Below are 18,801 nucleotides of genomic sequence, written 5' to 3' on the forward strand. Positions count from 1 at the left end.
AATGGGAGGCCCGGCCTGGAGGAGGCAGGCACCCCCCGCCGCCCTAGGGGCCCTCTGAGCTCCCCGCGCTGGGGGCCTTAGACTCTTCCCCAGCGCCCGCCCCGCGCCCTCTCCCCGGCTGGCCACCGGGTAGCGCTGTGCGCCTCTCGGTCTCCCCGCCTCCCCCGGCTGAGGCTGCCCCCCCTGCTCGCGGCTCTGCTGCTCCCAGATCTCGGGCTCAGTCCGCGGCCAGCGAAAGGAGCGGCGGCAGCCCGCCGGAGAGCCGAGGGGCCGGGCGAGCGAGCCGGAGAGGCGAGAGCCGGGCAGCAGCGCACCCCAGGCGGCGGCAGGCAGGGGCTGAGCGCGCCCGCCTCCCCACCTCGCCTCCCTTCCCTCGGGCACCTCTCCGGGAGCGCGGGTGGCAGGAGGAAAAGCCCGAAGCCACCGGCCATGGGGATCGCTCCGCTGGCGGGCTAAGGAGGGGAGCAAGGGGGAGCGCCCCCCTTCCCCCATCGGATCCCAGCCCCCCCTTCCGTCCCCCCAAAACTTTTCTGGCTGGATGCGGAGCGCGGATTTCGCCAGGAGTGTATAAAACGGCCGCGACCCCCGCGCGTCAGTGGTGGGGGGCTCCCCACGCTCCGGGGCTTTGCCATCTTGGGGCGCCCTGCGAAGCTGGGGGGGGGGGCGCTTGTGCTTCCCCGTTTGGAGCAACCGGGGCGGGGGAGATCCCCGCGGTGCTGAGCCCCGGGCCAAGGCGGGACCCGGTGCGGACAAGTCAAGGCAGGGCTACGTGTCCAGAACTGGGAGCGGAGCCTTTCTCGCCCGGCGGCTGGGGCGGCGCCGGCTGCGGGCCGAGGGCAGCGCTGATGGGCGATTTCCCCTGAGATCTTCCCCCGGGGGTCGGCGGCTGTTTTTCGGGGCGCCACGGGGCGCGTCTGTCTGCCTGCCGCAGCCAGCGAGACTTTGCACGGGCAGGAGAAGCAGCCCGAGCCGGCGGCGCGGACTGGGGAAAGGATTATAAAAGTCGGGGAAAGTTCCCTTCCAAACCCCCGCGGACCATGGCAGGGGGCGGCCGCTGGCAGCCCCTGCTCTGCATCCTCCTCGCTCTCCAGGGGACCCCCGGCGCCGGGGCTCAAGGTAAAGCGGAGGGGGCACGACCCGAAGGGGAGGGGAGGGGAGGGGGGCCCTTTCCAGACCAGCCCCCACTGGGCATGGAGCAGCCTGGGAGCGCGCAGGAAACCGGAGCCCGGATTTGCACGGTTCGTTATTTTTAATTGTGGGATTGACTTTGATGCTACCGAAAGCTCGAGAGACGCGCAGCCCGCCCTGTGCTCAGCCGCTCTCTGGAGGTGTCCCTTTTCTGTGCTGATTGACTCTCTGGGGGTGTCCCCTCCCCGTGCCCCTTTCCCCAGGCGTTTGAGTTTCTTGTCCAGGCAGCGTCTGGTCCCGGTGCTTGTTTTAAACAATGTTCTGCGCTGGTTCTGGAGGGAGGCGGAAACCTCGCCTGGCTGCTGGAGAGGAGGAGCAGCTGGCCATGGAAAGTTGTGTCTGCGTGATGGAGAGTGGGGGTAAACATCAAGAGCTCAGAGGGATGGGAAAGGAGACATGCGGGGGGGAGGCTGCAGCGTCCTGAGACTCGAGCCACAAAGATTTGGAAAAGAGAGACTTTAAAAAAAAACAACCAAACAACGAAAACCCAACTTGAATGTAAAGGCCAGGGTGGGGGTGGCGGTGGCGGTGGCGGTGGCGTGGGGGAGAGGGATCTTTCTGCCTGGCTCGGTGCTAGCCAGCCAGGTTGTGACTAACCCTCAAAAAATGAAAACCCGGCGCAGCATTTGTAACGTTGAGCCGAGGAGCCCTTTCCAGACAGGATGTTGTGTCCCAGCCCTGGGCTCTGGGCTTGCTCTCTTGGGCCTGGTCAAAAGTATTGTGTGTGGGGTTTTTTTTTTATTTGATTGTGTAGGGTGGAATTGAGCGTGCTTGGGCTCCTGCAAACAGCTGAGAGGAAGCAAGAGAGCGGAATAGGGCAACATGTGAAACCTGTGATTTCTCTCTCCTTATTCCTCCTGTCCCCCAAAATCTTGGTGTTATTTAGGAGTTAAGGTCGCCTGCTGGAGAAGAGTTAGGCGTGTGTGGGGGGGAATGGTTTCTGATGTATGCTGGCCTTGAATGGTTTAAACAATCTGGCTTTGTACTGTGAACTGTGACCTCCATCTCCCTAGGTCCTTCAATCTGTTGCCTGAAGATAAGGTTTCTAGCTGGTTACAGGTGGGCGTGTTGTTAATAGCGGTAGCAGCAGGAGCAAGGCAAAACGTGTCCATATGATGATGGCTTGGGGGGGGGGCACGAAACCCTGCCCCACGCACGCTTTTCCACAGCTGGTCTCGCGTGGCTGGCTTCCTTAGCTGATTGCTTACATGCCATGCGGAAGCACACGGGCCGTTTTCCAGGGCTGCGTGCTACCCTGACATCTAGTCCCAGTTGCATGCAGTGGTTACCTGTGTGAAATTAGTGAACTGAGTAGGGCTAGCTTTCTTTTTCCCAGCTGCAGGGATGTGGATCTGTATCTGTAGAAAAGCGTTGATTTGCGAAGCCCTGTTTACACCGGCCATGACCTGAAACGCAGGCTCCTGGTCTGATGTCTTAAAAGAGCCGGCGCCGGTGGCTGGAATCAGAAAGTTGTGTATTCCAGGGGGCTACACGCTTGGAGAAAAAGCCACTCGAAAAAAGAAAAGGAGGACTTGTGGCACCTTAGAGACTAACCAATTTATTTGAGCATGCTCATGCTCAAATAAATTGGTTAGTCTCTAAGGTGCCACAAGTCCTCCTTTTCTTTTTGCAAAGACAGACTAACACGGCTGTTACTCTGAAACCACTCGAAAAAGGCATCCTTGAATATTTGATTGTCTGACGTGGAACTGAAGAAGTCCCTTGCCATGCACTGAGGAAGGGTGTTGCCTCTCTCCCTCCCCAGAGCTCGCTGCTTGGAAAGTTTCAGAAGCTCTTTTGGAAAGGGACTGAATATTTGGTTAGTTATCCAAACAGCTGCTTTAAATGACTAGGAACAGCTTTACACTGTGTCTTGCATAATGACAGGTTTCAGAGGAACAGCCGTGTTAGTCTGTATTCGCAAAAAGAAAAGGAGTACTTGTGGCACCTTAGAGACTCATGCTCAAATAAATTGGTTAGTCTCTAAGGTGCCACAAGTACTCCTTTTCTTTTTACACTGTGTGTATCTCTCCCAAGCACCTTTCTCTCTCTCTCTCCCTATCTTAAGACCTGTCAAGATAACAATACAGTCAGGAGAGATTTACATTCAGGAGGCAGGAGAATGTGGCCAACTGAACCCTGGAAGCTTATTACGGTTCCTTAGGTAGGGGGTGAAAGGAGAGAGGGACCCACGACAACCCGACTTTATTCTTTTCTTCCAAGGTCTGGTGAGAACTGGCAGCTCCCGATAGCAGAGTCTTGTTCAGAGAGAAGCATCTGCACAAGCAGAGCTAAAACTGTAGCACCTGCAGGTGCAGACAGTTTGGCAGGCTTAAAGGAAACCCTATGGGGCAGAAGGGAGGCATCAGGTGGGAGAAGGCAGAGCTATAAATACCTATAGTGGGGGAGGTGGGTTGTGCAGTAAAATGCTACATAATCTTGCTGGGTAGGTGGATGGCAACTGCCTTTGTTGCATCCTGTTTCACGCTCTTGAATTCCTGTGTCCGTGCTATGAGGCTTCTGCTAAGATTAACCATCTGTGCACACTGGGATTAGACGGGGTGACAGCCCTGGAATGCGTTTCCACCCCTTGCTTCGAGAGGCCCCAGTCAGAGTTTGGGGGCTTGAGCTTGTCACTGGCTGCTGAGAAACTGCACGCTTGTATGTTTAAAAGGCTAGCCCGCGCGGCGTGGTCCTACGCTGTCCGTCCCCCCTGCTCTCCCCTCCCTGTTGAGCTGCAGTAATGTAAGTAAATTAGAGCTGCAGTTTAAAGGGGATTCAAGGCAGCGCTCAGTGAGCTAATCCTGCAGGGCAGTGCTAGCCCCTCTGACAAGCTAATCGCCTCCAGGATGCTTATGTACTGTGGAGCCTATTTTCAGCTGCCTCTGTCATCTGAATGGGCTGTAGAAATGGTTGCCTGGTTCTCCACGGTACAGTTTGAGTTCACGAGCGCGGAGCAATGCCAGACCCTGGACGCTGGGAAGGCTGGGCTGAAGGGAAGGGGGATTTCGCTGGCAGAGAGAACCACAGCCCTTCTGTCCTTTCATTAATGAGGACTTTGAGGAAGTACAGAATCTCCTTGCTCAACAGCCATGTTAGATTGCAAAGAATTCAGGGGTTAACTTGCTAACTCTGGGGCTCATCTCCTGCCTAGGCATGCTGGATTTGTGTGGCATCTTCTGGGCTGCCTGTATCCCAGGAAGAGTTAGGGAGTCTCTCTCTCTCTCTCTCTCTCTCTGCAGGTGCAAGGGGGAAATCGTATGATTTCAGCCCAGGCTTCAAATGAGAGGGAGAATCTATAGGCAGAGCATGCTATGGGACAGCTGGTCCAGGCATGGGAGCTGCACAGGAGAAGGCCCTTGCGCCAGTAGCTGTGTGCTTGTGGGACTTGAGCTAGATAGGCAGGAGGGAGGGATAGAAAGGAGGAGGGTGTCTGTTGTATGCAGTTCTACATCCATGGAAGGTACATGGGATGCCCACGTGTGTTAAAGCATGTTGATCCGTGTAGCAGATTTGCCTGAGATCTTGTATTACTGCTTGACTCTAAATGGCTCTGTAGCCACACTTAGCGTCCTTCCGTCCCCCAGGTTTTGGGGGCTGGGTGTGCAGAGACCTTGTGATCAGACAGGTTGGGAAATTTCGGACAAGGGGAGGTCACTTGCAGTGGATCTGGCCTGTAGAAGGGGAGGGGGGTGGGTAAGGAGGCCTCTGAACCCCTCCCCGAGACAAGCTGTCTTCCAGGGATATAATATACTCTCCCTCTAAATTTACAGCCATCGTTTTCAGCAGCAAATGGAGCCAAAGCCCTCTCTGCCCCGGCTTCAAACTCCCCATCCACTGCCTCTCCTTAGCACCGGTGCTATAATTTCTCAGTAATTAAGTTCAGAACATAACATATAAACTGGCAGTATATTACACAGGCAGTCCCTGTGTCAGAAGCTGTGACGGTCTCTTTGATTGATTCACTCTGTCTCTGAGTTTCTCTTCTCCTGTCTTTGAATCTCTGTCTTTCAGATTTCCCCACTGCTGCGTTTGTTCATTCCCTTTGGAACTATTTCCTGGCCTTAGGAACTTGCCTCCTGTTTGTTTTAAGGGCTCTGGAGCTCTCAGTCGGGAGGGACTGTGAAGTTTGGTTTATGTTGGCTTTGCCTTGTTTAAATGGGTCAAAAGTGGTGATGGGCGGTTGCTTGTTTTGTTTTTTTTCTTTCCCCTTTCCCCCCAGATCTATTGTTTAATGAATTGAACTTTTCATATTTAATTCCATGGGACTGGTTGTTATAAATATGTGTGAGCTTCAGGAAAGAGAACAATTGGGGGAGGGATGGGAGAGAATTTGGCAGTGAGGCTTAGGCAGTCCTTATTTTAAAAATCTTTTGGTAATGGTCCAAAATACCTCCGCTTAACCAGGGCCGCTGCCGGGTCATCAAGCTGTGACCGAGGAGAGCGTGGACACGTGGGGGAGCGCTCATGGAATCTGAAGCAGTGGCCTTTCTGTGCAGGGCTTTCTTGTGACACTGGCCCTTTGCGACCTGGTTGGATTTTTACTAGCAGGTGGTTGGAGTTGGGTTACTTGGGGCTTGCACAGGGATCTTGGCATAGATCTAGGCATAGCGGTACCCCGATGCAGAGACTTGTTACTTGCCATCTCCTTCGCGCTGTGAGCACAGGGTAACCTCACAGCAGCCATAAAGCAGTGGAGTGCTGCCAGGGGTGAAAGCCACCTTACTAGCCCCAGAGGCTGGCAAAGAAGCCTAGGGCACTGCACTGGGAGTGTAGCTGGAGGAAGGGGAGAGGGAAACCTGCTGGAGCAGACTCCCAAGGTGGCTTTGGGCCCCAGAGCCTGCGACTGCAGCTCCGAGGTAGGTACAGATTTCCAGGGGGGTCTGCTGGGAGGTATCCTGCTGGAGCCAACGTGGGCACGCTGCAAGGCTAAGAGAGGCAGCGTAGGATCCAGGGGAGGTTGAGGTTGGAGCTACGTCAAGGCTGCGTTTGCGTATGAAGCCACTAAAAAGCCCTGCCAGCCGTCATGAGCATTGGGTCCCAAGTGGGAGAAACCCCACAAGGTCGCACTGTCTCTTCAGCTCACGGCTGGGCCAAACCCTGTGCGATGCCAGCGTCTGAGCTGGAAACTGCTCTTCCCCACCGACTCGGGCCAAAACCACAGAGGATGCTCTGCTCTGAGCAGCTGCCCTTTCCCCCTCCTCCGCCCAAAACCCAGCGGAAGGGGTTTGGAGCTGAGGTTCCGGCTTCGGCTCGTCTCTGGTGGCAAAGTGCCATGTCCCTCAGGCATGCCGGGCCGGCTCCTCTTGTATGCCCACTGTCGCCCTTCTGGGGAGCGCCTGGCTGAATCTCGCCTGCCTGCACTCCCTTACCTTGACTGTGAGCCCCGGGGCTGAGCGGAGTGTCTTCAGTCAGTCTCCTGGGGCTCCCTGTCTTGGTGCTGCCCACGTGAGCTGTGCGGGTGCATCCCAGGTGTGGGCCCTGGGGATGGAGTGAAGGGGAGCTGTGGTCCAATCCAGCCCAGCTTGGTAGCTCGGTAGGCCAGCTGACTGTTGTTCCCAGCTGATGGCTGCTTCGTATCCACCTACGTAGCAAGCTGGGTTGTCTTGGTGAGTAGCTGACAGCAACCGGGTCCCTGATGGGCAGAGAACACGAGCCGTGGAGATAGACCTCCTCGCCCTGTGAGGAAGCGCCTCCCTCCGGATCACGTGTGGTGCGTGGGGGAGCCCGTGCCCGTTCTCCCAGGAACCCGAGGGCTTTGCTCTTCGGGGCTGTGTCTGGGCGCCAGATTCTATTTGAGAACGTTTGACGGTGGAAGAAAATAACCGAGCAGCATAGCGAGTTGCTCTTTGTGTGCCCCCACCCTGTGCTCTGGGGCTGGGGGGCAAAGCTGGGTGCGTCAATTGCCACCTGTATCAGGGACTTTCAGCCCCCCCAGTGCTCCCAAAAGCTCCCCCAGGCCCAAGTGTGGGAAGCCTGGGGGGGTGGGGTGGCCCCCGTACGTTCCTATTGAGCCGACGCGAGCAGTGTGCGTTTGTGTGCACAGTTGATTCAGCCGGCTGAAGAAAGACGGATCGATAGAGCGAGAGCGAAGGAGGAAAAGAATGAAAAAGTGGAAACCACTCAAATGCTGAAACAGGGATCGTTGCTGCCCCAGAGGTGCTTCCCGGCACTGGTAGCTGATTCTGCCATCCCAGCTCCCGGTAAAGAGGAGTGAAGAGTTTATTACCGGCCGCCATTAAAACAAAAGACACCCTGACACCTGGGGAAGAGGGAATGAAAGTTTAATTATAGCCTGGCTGTGACATGTAATTCTGAATTACCCACGGCAAAAAATAACTTATTGATTAGGGCCTCTCGCTAATTACCCAGCAGAATGCAGCACTCGGCACCAGCTAATCAGTCACAGGTCTGAAGAAGTGGGGTGCTGGATGGAAGGCCTCTGCATCCCATTCCTCTTGCCTGCCTGGTTTTACCCAGCTGTGCTAGACAAGGGCATAGGCTGCATCTGCTTTGCTTCCTGTGGCTGCTCCGAGTTTGACTTAGGCCCTGACCCCGTGATAGGAGCCCTGTTGTGTGCCAGGCTCCATTGCAGGATTGAAGCTGTGACGGCAAGGTCCCTGGGGCGAGGCCTCTGTCTTGGGTTTGTACAGCTCCGGGCACGCTGATGCTCTGCAACAAATGGACCCCCTATTCTCCCGGTCTAGGGGATGCTTTCACCTTGGGGGTGTCAGATCCTTGGTTTGTCAAGCCTTTCCTGGCCCAAGAGTTTCTTTTGTCTAGGACTCAAAACGAACTGCCAGTGCTAAGCCTTGTGACCTGGTCGAAAACAGCCAGGGCTCTGCTGCCAGGCAGGGCAATAGAACCTGGCAAGATATCAGATGTTTCAAAATGTCACTAAAAAGATTTTTGTGGGTGGGAGGGAGGGCGAAGGGGAGGGATTTTGTTTGCAAATTTCAACTTTTTCATCTGACACCATTCAGCAGGGAGCCCTGCCGGACCCCCTCTCACTGATCTAAGGACGAACCCTGCATTGGGACTTGTCTCCCATCCAGTCCTGGGGGGAGGGAGCAGCGGTACCCCTCCCAAGGGAAAAGATAGTCTGATGGGATTTAAAGTGCTGCGGTCGGGCCTGCAAGGGATTGGGTGATTTAGGGCTCCAGACAGGATTGGGCGGGAGGGAGGGACCAGACTACCTCCCCAGGCCAAAGGGGCTTATTAGATCAGATGCTGAGGCACCTTCTGGCATTCATGGGCTTTGGGCCATCCCATGGCTCTGCACACCCGTGTTTGCTGGTCTGACCCCTCCCCTACCCCCAGCTCCACGCAGGGTTCCTGGCTACTGTGAGGTCTCACCCTCCGGGTGGGCTTGTTTTACAGGGGTTGAACTGGAACGGGGAGAGAGGCCCCTTCCCCTGCTACTCAGAGGCAGATGGGGTTTAGGAACTTAGTAATCTGAATTAGTCGGGTGATTTGGGTAGAACTAGCCGTGCCCGCCGCGAGGCCATGGTCGCAGGCGGAACGGTCTCTGTCGAACATCTCCCTGCCCCACGTTCTCCCGCCCAGCCCAGTTACTGGGCAGGCACCCCCCAGAGTGTCCACTACCGGCCCTGCCGTCTGGATGAGGGGACCCTCGGCGGGCAGGTTCCTCTGTGTAAGATCAGCAATGGCCGGCAGGTTAGCACCACGCGGAAGGGGAGAGATTCCCCTGCTGCAGGGAACGGGCTGCCCTCAAACTGTGCTGTGAATTTGGAGCTGGGGCCGGGCATGCCGTGAGTTAAAGCTGGGCTGGCTGGCCCTGTACCTGGCTTTGCTGGCAAGCCTTGGTGCTGACCTGTCATGCTGCCTGATGTTCTGTGCCTGGGCTTGCCGGAGCAGAGGCTGCTGATGGTCCCGGGCTGAGCAGCGGGTTTGCGATGCAGCCAGTTTGCTCGTGAAATGGAGACTGCTTAGCTGCTGGATGTGGATTTTTGTGGGGGATGCTGCCCCATCCCATCCTGGCCTAGGAGCTGCGTTCCCTGCTGGCATGGTGTCCCGCCCGCGCCCATGGAGAGGCGCTGTCAGGCACGGCTGCCTCCTGGCTCTAGAGCGGCACTCCCTGCAAACTGCACTAGGCTCAGCCCCTTGTGCTGGGTTCGGGCAAGTGGCTGGTTTTGCCCTAAGACTGGGTGGCCCCCCACCCCTGACTCCTGGCGCTGCCCCCGATCAGTGCTGGGCTCCTCCGTCCCCCCGGGCGGGGATGGGGTTGCTGCTTGCAGCCTTCCTCGGCTTCGCTCCCCACCGAGATCTCACCCTCCCGCATTGTATTGGTTTTTCGCTGCTGCTGAATACAATTTCCCATAGGCCAAGCCCTCTTGTGCCCCTGGAGCTTCTCTCTGCCCCCCCCCCCCTCCGGCCCCCGTGGGTCTTTGCCAAGGATGCCCATCTGGGCCCCTCAGTGCCATGGGGAGAGTGGCACGGTACCGAGCTGGCAGGCCCAGCGTGCCCTGGAGAGGCCCAGCCGGCTGCGCCGTTCACCGATCCAGCCTCCACGACAGCCAGAGGCTGCTCTGCGCCAGTGGCCCTGGGGCCCAGCTGACTGCTGAGCTCTGCGCTGGATCGCGGCCCCCCCCTCGCAGCGCTGTGTCTGATTTAAGGTGGGCGGGCGCATGAGCTGCTGGCCTAGTGCGAAGTGGCAGGGGGAGGGAAAGTGGCTTCTGGGGAAGAAGGGGGGTGAGGGAGAAGACAGGACGATTAAAATTTGATGCTGCTTAGAAAGCCATTAGTGGCCGGCAATGGCCATGCCATTTTGATGATCCAGTAAGCGAAAGGGGAGGGAATATTATGGGCTGCAATGCAGCCTGTTAATGACTCTGGAGGGAGCTCGGTTCGAGCAGAGCCGGGGGGTTGTTCGGGTGGCTGGGAACATGGGCCCATGGTCTGTAACCTTGTAGAGCTGCTCCGGGCTGGCATCTCTCTCTGCTTCTTTTGGTCTCCGTCCCCCCAAGCTGTAACGAGAGAAGCGTAATCATCACCTGACGTTCCAGCCCGGGGTCACAGGAGGGGCATGGCCTGTCTTGGCAAAGCTAAGTGCATAGGCCATAAACCAACAGGGCAGAGTTCCCACTGAAGGCAGCAGGAGCACTGACCAGGCAAGTGCTTTGGGATAACTGGCTGCGGGGGCATGAAGGCCTAGTGGGCACCATGCTGGCGAAGGAAGCCCCTTGGGCATGGTGCCAGGGGGGTGCTGAGCAGGGCTGGCTGGATCTAGAGTTTCCTGGGGTGAGTCACTGCCCCGCCTCTGTGACTCAGTTTCCCCACCTGTAAAAATGGAGGACATTCTCCAGCCCCCACCCCCTGGGGCATAAGGCTTAGCAGGCCCATGCCTGCAAAGCAAAGGGGCACCATGCTCACCATTGCTTATCACGATTTGGGTCCCAGGGAGGTGCCCTTCGCAGCTGCGGTTCCCGACTGAGCAAATCCCCGTCGTGTGTGTGTGGCGCATGCATACGTGTGGCATGATCCCTGTGGGTGGAAGGGGCTGATGGTGGCAGCTTGAATCAGGGGAGCTATAAATTTAGGCCCCCTCCCCTCTGCCAGCGCACCCCAATCCTGACCGACACCATCCCCCTCAGCACCAGCCCGGGCTGGGGACCATCCCTGGCACTGCAGGTGGGTGGCCACCATCTGATCACGAGCCGGGTCTGGCGTGACAGAGGGGCCATCAGGCCTCAGAGGAGGGAGCCGGAGGTGAGACCTGGAGGCTGGCTGCTCGCACCCCCAGAAAAATGCCCATAATTAACCTGTGGGGTTAGAGGGTGGGGGAGAATAGTGGCATCCGCTTGCGTGCGTGGCAGCTTGCAGGGCGAATGTGGTGCTCCCCTAGGGCGGGGACGATGAGACAGCTGCTGGGCACGGATGCTTAGCAGCCCCCCTCTTCTCAGCCCTTTGCAAACCCACTGCCCCTGAGGAGTAAGAGCCCTTCTCCAGCGATGGGCAAACCGAGGGGTAAAACAAGCTGCTCACTGTCCCCCAGTGCGCCCCGGAGCCTGGCCTAGAACCCAGGAGTCCTGGCTCCCACTCCTGTGCTTGGAGTGCTCTCCTTCCCGGCCTGCATACTCGTCCGAGCGGCCGGCCTGGCGGACTTGAATCAGACTCTGGAGAGACTAGAGCCTGTGGTGGCTGGCGCTGTGTAAATATCTGAGAAATGATGCAGTGATTATAGAGAGACTCCAATGCACCTCTCCAGCACGCGGCTCCTGTCCGTCCCCGCTGAGAAGCAGGCAGCCACGACGGCCCGATTAGTATTGACGTGACCTCGCGAGTCATTTAATAAGGGTTATTTTGGAATGTAAATGCACAGCCTGCAGCCCTCCTCTTCTCAGAGCTCATAAGCTAAGCAGGGTCAGGACTCGGACTGGGGCGGGGGGGACTTCCAGGAAAACCCAGCCTGCCCCAGGACAAGCGAGCGGGGGTGGCGCTGTGCCGTCAGAGGTGCTGCCTTTCAGATGAGATGGAAATCCAGGCCTGGCCGTGGCTGCTCTCTTCAGCAGAACAGTGTCTGGAGCCAGCGGTGTTAACCCTGGAGCCCTGGCTGAAGCCCAGCAAGGCAGGTGCATCGGGTGCACGATCCCTGGAAGTCCCTGTATGCTGCAGCTGGATCCCCATTCCTGCAGTGTTGCTGTTATAACACAGGCTGCTTCCAGCCAAGGCCAGCTGTCTCGGAGATGGGCAATGGCCATGTGGCTATGAACCACTGCGCATTCTGCTCTGGATGGGAGGGGCTGGGTGAACAAGGAGACATTGCTGCAAACAGGCTCATGTTGTCCTCAAACTAAAATGACATGGGGCAAGTGGGGGGGAAAGGCTCCCCCTGCCCTCTCCAGGGCTGTTCTGTGGCCATCACCAGAACTTCCCTGAAGCACGGGGGAGCTGGCGTTGGAGGCTGCAGGGGAACCCAGGAGTTCTGGCTCAGACCGCTAGAGACAAGCTGAGCAAGCCCACGATGAAGCGGCATGATCACAACTTCCGTGTTTAGAAGCCACCTTTCTTGGTGAGCTGTTGGGCCCTCCAAAGCCCTGGGACTAAGCTCCTGACTTTGTACGGCTCTGTAGGGTGTTCTCTGGTGGTCTGGTGGACGGAAGCTGGGCCTCTGGTGGGGTGTGCGCAGTTTTGGCTCTCAGTTGGGACTGCGTGGCTGGGGCGGTGGGCTAAAGGAAGTGGTGGAGGCCTGCTAGCAAGGAAACGTCAAGTGCGGAAGCTCTGGCATTGAATGGGAGATGGGATCAGCTTGCCTGACACGCAGCCGTGAGGGTTAGCAGGACAGGTGAGAGGCCTTTCAGCGCTCACAATAAAACCCAGCCACTCGTCTGCATCGGGGCTCTTTTGAACTCCAGGGGAAGTTGGACTTGGCAACAAATGAAAGCAAATGGGCTAAATTAACAGTGGCCGAGGGCAGCGCGTGGCTGCTTTCAGCTTGTGGATCTGTGTTTGCACAGGTTGCTCTCCGCTTTGTTCCTGGCAAGAGCCTTTCTGCCATGGTGAGGCCAGGTTAGAGTCCCGAGGAGGAGACGCAGCGGGCTCTTGAGGCAGGCCAGGTGTCTGCGGGCCACGTTCAAGCCTGAAAGGCGGCGCTGTGAAGGGGCTTCAGTCCTGCCGCTGGTTTTGCACCCCTTTTCGGTGGCTGGGGCGAGCGGAGCTCTGACCTCGGACTTGAGGCTGGGGCCAGGCTGGGGCAGGAACGAGAGCCCTGCGGGAGCCTGAGGTCAGTGTGACTTCCTGGTGGTTGATGCCCCGCTGTCGAGGCGGCCTGCGGGCGCTCTGGTACGTAACGTCTGGCGGATCCAAGCATGCCGGAGGGGCGTGTTGTGTGAGGCGTCCCAGCCCAGCTGCAGCCGCTGCTCAGGCAGCCTCCGGTGACGGCGTGGAAGCTGAGCGGGCCCAGCTGCAGCGGGGCTGGAGGGTGACTCCTGTATCTGAGGCGTCATGGGAAGTATCTCCCATCTCGTCCCCCATCAGCCAGCGCCCCCGGGCAACGCACCGAAGGAGTCTGGCCTGTGCACCTCGCGCCAGGGTGGAGGGCTAGTTCCTACCGCGCCCACTGCTTAAAACAGCTGCTAGCTGGCCTCGCCCTGACACGCTCTCCTGGCGCGGAGGTGCAGCCCACGGAGACCGCGAGTCCCAGCCTGCAGCGCCCGCTCTCGAGCCCAGAGGCCAGGTAGCATTGCCCGGTGGGATTTGTAGAGGCCGAGTGCCGCCGTTTGGCACTGAGAAGGATAGTGCTGCGGGCTGGCTCAGGTAGGCCTGGACCCTTGGGCTCTTTGCAAGTTGCCAGAGTGACCCTCTGTTGTTCACGCTCTGAATGCAGCGAGCTTTTGTGTGCGTGGCCCTCCAAATACAGCCAGATGAGCTTGCCCCGGTGCTGCGGTTAACCTTGTAAGTTGTATAGCCTATTCTGAGCCATTGCTTTAAGAGAGAGTAATTCTTCCCCTAAATGTTTGTGTCTCCTCCTCAGCCCGTTTCCAGAGGGGCCAGCACGGCCCTGATCCCACCAAAGAGGGCGATTGTGGTTTTTTTTTGCTGCACGCCAAGTAATGTTTCAAAAAAAAAGGCGCAAAGGGCAGTTGCGACCCGGCATGTAGGAGGAAGATGCACTTCAGAATCGAACTTGGTAGCCGGGAGTCCTGGGGTCGCTCGCCTGGAGTTGATGAAAGCTCTCGGCTTCCCCATATTTTTAAATCAAAAGCTGGTCATGCAGCCCCATTGTTTTGGCGTTTGCCCGTAGATCGGGGGCCAAAGAGACACTCGACTGGAGTAAGAGCCTGCGGGAAGCAAGGAACCTGCGTGGATTTCTTCTACTGTATTTATTTAGTGAAACACTGGGTGGGAAATACCCAAGAGCGCAGCTGGCAGCTGTGCTGGGAATAGGAAGCTGCAGGTGCATGACACACGCTGCTGGCGAGGCCTGGCGAGTGTCCATGTCGCTAGTTCTATAGTGATCCCTCCGCTCCCATGCTAGAGCAGCCTCTTACCAGCCCTGCCTCTGCATCCCCTGAGATTTCCCCCCCCAACGCCTTACTCCATGGCATCCAGGCCAACACTGCTCTCCTCTTTGTTTCCTCATTGGCATAAGATGGGGGGACTTGTGCTTGCTCTCTGTTCGACCCTGTGGGAGCAGGACAGGGCATGCCATAGGTCCTACGTAAACAGTGGCTTTTGGGCTGCCTTTAAGGTTTCTCGGCAGCACGGGGCGTTCCGTTTGAATCAATCTTGGAATCCAGAGGGCAGGCCTCACGTGTGGCGGGGTTATGCTGCGTACGCCAGACCCGAAGCCCGAACTATGCAGAAGTGAAATCCTCTTTCAGCTGATCGGTCCCAAACGGGCTAGTGAAACAATCGACACCTTTGTTCCCCCGGCCGCGCCGTGCACGCACCCTCGGAGAGCAGCCCACTGCTGTTCCTAAGCTCTTGGCCAGCAAGACACCAGCTCCCCACTCAGAGCATGGAGCTATCCGAACGGGCTGCAGGAAGACCGCTCATTAGCATAGCTGCCCTCTAAGCTCGTTATCAAGTTGCGCGTTGCTGGGTGGAAAACAGTCAGGGCTGGGACCATAATAAATATGCCGCTGTCAGTGTTGATGTGATTGGACTAATGAAGAGAAATCCGCCACGAAAGGGAGCTGCCGCACTGCCACAAACTCCCTTCCCCCCCAGGCTGGGTGCACTTTGCCCCCTTTTCCCGGGGTTCTGCAGCAGAGAGAGGAAGCCAAGGGAATGTGACAGGCGGGTGGGCGGAGGTGGCGGACGAGCGAGAGGGAGAAAGCGGGGGCCGCTCTCGGGGGCCCATTGGAAACACGACAGGGAGTTCGGAGCATGGGATTAGAGCTTGTTTCCCGAGTGCATAGCGCTTCCCGTCTGGCTCTCCCAGGGCACTTGCCACTTTGCCGGGTTGGACACCAGCCCACACGAGCATATACAGGCTCAGCTCTTGTGCGCTGCCTGGGGCTCTGGGAGCTGCTGCTTTGGGTAGGGGGTGCAAAAGGAGGGTTTCGGCCTGCTATCTTTGGAAAGCGCCATGGGATCTCTCAAGCCTCCAGTCGGACAGCAGCTCCCGGAGGCAGGCAGGGAACGCTCTCCTGGGAGAGATGCACCTTGCCTGGGGACAGGAGGGAGGAGGCCAGGCTGACTTGGGACCCCTACCAACGTGGGCTGCAAGACGTACACGGGCTGTTCTGCCAAGCATCTTCTGTGGGTTCCTCCCAGGGTGGCCTCTGTCTCTCTAGGCTCCTTAGGCTCAGGCCTAGGGGAGAAATGGCTTTGACTCTCACTGGGAGTGGGGGCCAGACGTCTGAGCAGAAAGCTCACCAAAGCAACACAGCTCAAAACCTTGCGCTGGTTGAATGCAGGATCTGCGGCTCAGCCTCTAGGGGGTGCTGCTTTGGGCGGCAGGGTTCTCTGGCTCGTCAGCTGGTCTCATTGCATGGCCCAAGGACAGTGCTGCTAGCCAGGCTCTGGTCCGTCTAGCTGGACATATTTGGCATTCCTTCATGCCTTTTCGCCACGGTGAAGGGGCGTGCCGTCTGAGGAATCCAGGCCAAAAGATGCCAGTGACTGCCTGTCTGCTGGGCACAGGGCAGGAACCCATCCGTTCAGCCTGGCGCTGGGACCGAACCAGAGCCCTGCACCCAAACACAGGAGCCCATCTCGGACAGAGCCAGCACCAGAGAGGAGCCGCCCCGGCTCCGCTGGAGCGTGCCAAGCGTGCCGTAGGAAGCAGGATAACAGATGGGCCGATGCTGCGCCCGGCGAGCGAGTCACCCTGCTGCTGGCGGTCCGTGCTCCAGGGTGCCCTGCGGGGTGGCGGTTTGTTTTCCAGCAGGTTTCTCCGGATGGGTAATTAAGCGAAGCGCCCGCAGAGCTCTGGTGGCTACTTGGCTCCCAGCGTGCGAGGCTAACGGGCGGGCGCTCTGACTGCAGCCTGGGCATCAGAGGACTCGACGGCTCTCTTGTGGCCTCGTCCCACAGGCCAGCTCCTGGAGCCGACTCCTGTGTCCATGTGACCCTGTGCTGGGTCGGGAGGGCGGCCGGGAGTGCTGCCTCGCCTGGGTTAAATTCTCTGCCCTTTGGAGGGACAAGGGGTTCCTCTTCCGCCCCCTCTCCTGGCCCTCCTGTCCTTAGGGCGAAGGAGGACTTGGGCACTGCTGCTTCTGGGGTGGCTGGACCGTCTGAGGAGGGGGCATCTCCTGAGCACCATGAGCTACTTCCCCAGAGCCCCCGGGTCGGCAGCAGTCAGGAAAGGCTTCGGTACCGAGTGGAAGGAGCTGTCAGAGCATCACTTTGCAGCCCCAAAGCCGGCCCACCCCGCCATGCGGCTGGGAGCAGAGCTGGCAAATGCTTTGCATTCCTTCCCGGCCCCTCTTTCAGCGGCCTGCTGTGGGCCACCTGCCTCCAGTCAGTTGGGCAGCCTCCTCCCGGGACCCTCAGGAATGCTGCTGCTGCTGCCAAAGTCCTGGCTGGGGACCGAGTTGGCTGGGAACTCGGTAACCGGATCCTGGGAACTGGGGGTCAGGGGAGAAAAGGGTGGGGGGCCACGGATGTGACAGCAGCAGCAGCAACTGGTGTGTTGTCCCCGCACTGGCCGGCCTTTCTTGTGCTCTCTCTGAGTCGAAACCGCTGGCCCCGAGCACGTGGAATTAGCCGCAGGAGGGTACCCAGGAGCTGGGAGCAAACCTCTCTGCTGGGGTGGAGGCAGCTGACCGGGTCTGGACTCCAGCTCCCAGGCCTGCCCAGAGGCTGGAGTTGGGATTCCCCTGCTGTGGCATTGCCTGGCTTTCTGGTGGGCGGGCTTCAGCCCACCTGCCATTGCCCTGCTCTCTCCGGCCCATGGTGACTGCTGAGGCCAGGAGAACCAGCGCCCAGCTGGGTGAGCCCAGCACCAAGGGGGCTGCCATGTGGCCTGCCGGCCGCCTCGTCTTTGCTACAGAGGAGACTACAGGGTCTCCGCTGGGGGCCACGCTGATCGAGAGAGAGAATTGCATGGTGGGAACTGCCGTCTCCTCCAGACGCTGCTCAGAGCAAGTGCAGCTGCAATCTGCCCTCGTTTGTTTGTCGGCCAGGTGCCACCTCCTGGCAAGCAGCCGACGCAGCCCCCAGCTGGGCAAAGCCCGAGGAGCCCTTGGCAAACACCTTCTTGGTGCTGGCAGCTGGGCACCCGAGTGCCCAGGGCAGGGTGCGTGTGAAACCGTCACAGCACTCTGAAAGCACAGGGGTTGCTGGATTCCCCTGGACCTGGGGACGCCGGAGCGGATTGCGGCTCCCAGTTCTTCCCCCAGCTCTGCAGGGGCCTGCTGGCTCTGAAGCCCAAACTGCCCAGGATAAATAGAACTCCTCTCCCCATGCACCCCCCCGCGCCCCGTTGGGACCTCGGCATCATCCCCACGGCAACCAGGAGCCATGTCACAAACGGGATGATGACGACGTCGAGGGCAGAAACAAGCAGCCGGATCAGACTGTAGTTCTGAAGAGCGGAGGTCTTGTCTCTCTCTCTTGGTTTTTTCTCCCCTGGACAAGCAGCCTCAGTGGCGGAGCAAGGGGAGAGGTGCGGGGACGCGTAGAGAAACACAATGGATTGGGGCTCTCTAGAATGCTTCAGAATGGCCACCCGGCAACCCCGAATCTCCCCAAACCGTCCCGCAGGCCTGGCAAGCGGGCCAAGAGCCCGTGTGGTGCACCAAGCTCTGGCTGGCCGAGGTGGCCCCCAGCGAAGCCAGGAGAGAAGCTGGAGAGAGGAAGGGGCTGGACAGAGTGGGGAGCTCCCAGCGGGGGACAGTGCTCAGTGACCCACAGCAGGATGAGCTCATCAGTTGCATGGGAAGTGCTGTCAATGAAAGAGGTGCTGGGGGAGCCATTCCCGCCCTCTGGAGCCCCAGGGAGTTTCCCCTCGACCGCTCCACGGCTTTTATTCTCCAGGTCACAAAAACATCAGGTCAGACCTGAAAGGGTTAAACAAGAGCGTTCCTCCAGAGAGATGAGCATGTCTGCTTCTGGAGCTGCAAGCACCGGTCCCCGTAACCCTCCCTCCCTCTCATTTTGTGCAGGGGGGTAAACTGAGGCACAGAGGAGAAGCACCTTGCCCAAAGTCACCCCGCAAGTCAGGGCCAGAGTTGGGAACGGGACCCAGGCGTCCTGCTGCCTGAACCACGACGTCAGCAGCTGGACCATGTGTCCTCTTCCACTCGATGCTGCCTGCAGGAGCGTGGGGGGTGCCTGGCTGGGATCTCGAAGCGATGGCTGTGGACGGCCTCCTGCATGAAGGCTGATGGGGTGTAGTCTGAGCTGTGCGGCCGCTCTGTGTGTGTGCGGGTGCTCCTTGTTCAGTTCTGTCTCATAAATCATTCCCAGCCCTAATGTGAAAACGCCGTTGTTCTCGGAGCCGGGGAAGGGACGGCAACCTTGATGGTTTCGACCATTAGCGGCAGGAAGTCATTGATCTAATTTTAGCTGCGATCGCTAATTGCCTTTTACGGCGCTCGGTGAGGTGACTACCTGAGAGAGCCCTCCCTCCTCTAACCTTGAGCGCTTGCCCTGACTCACGTGTGGGCAGAGCTCCCCGTTCCACATGCGTCGCTGGGTTTT

The 18,801-nt window shown here is 58.5% G+C and overlaps 1 protein-coding gene across 5 annotated transcripts in view; it reads left to right on the plus strand.

Annotated features, from left to right (window-relative positions):
- Positions 1-219: 219 nt before the first annotated feature.
- The window catches only part of SDK2 (sidekick cell adhesion molecule 2), a 185,210-nt gene continuing 166,628 nt past the window's right edge, over positions 220-18,801 (plus strand). For all 5 annotated transcript variants that reach the window (XM_048818024.2, XM_048818026.2, XM_048818025.2 and 2 more), the window contains exon 1: positions 220-1,116. In XM_048818024.2, coding sequence (XP_048673981.2) covers positions 1,038-1,116 — 79 coding nt within the window. In that variant the 5' untranslated portion in view covers positions 220-1,037. The remainder of the gene's footprint in view (positions 1,117-18,801) is intronic.

Source organism: Caretta caretta, chromosome 14, assembly GCF_965140235.1.
Source record: "Caretta caretta isolate rCarCar2 chromosome 14, rCarCar1.hap1, whole genome shotgun sequence".
Lineage (NCBI taxonomy): Eukaryota > Metazoa > Chordata > Testudines > Cheloniidae > Caretta > Caretta caretta.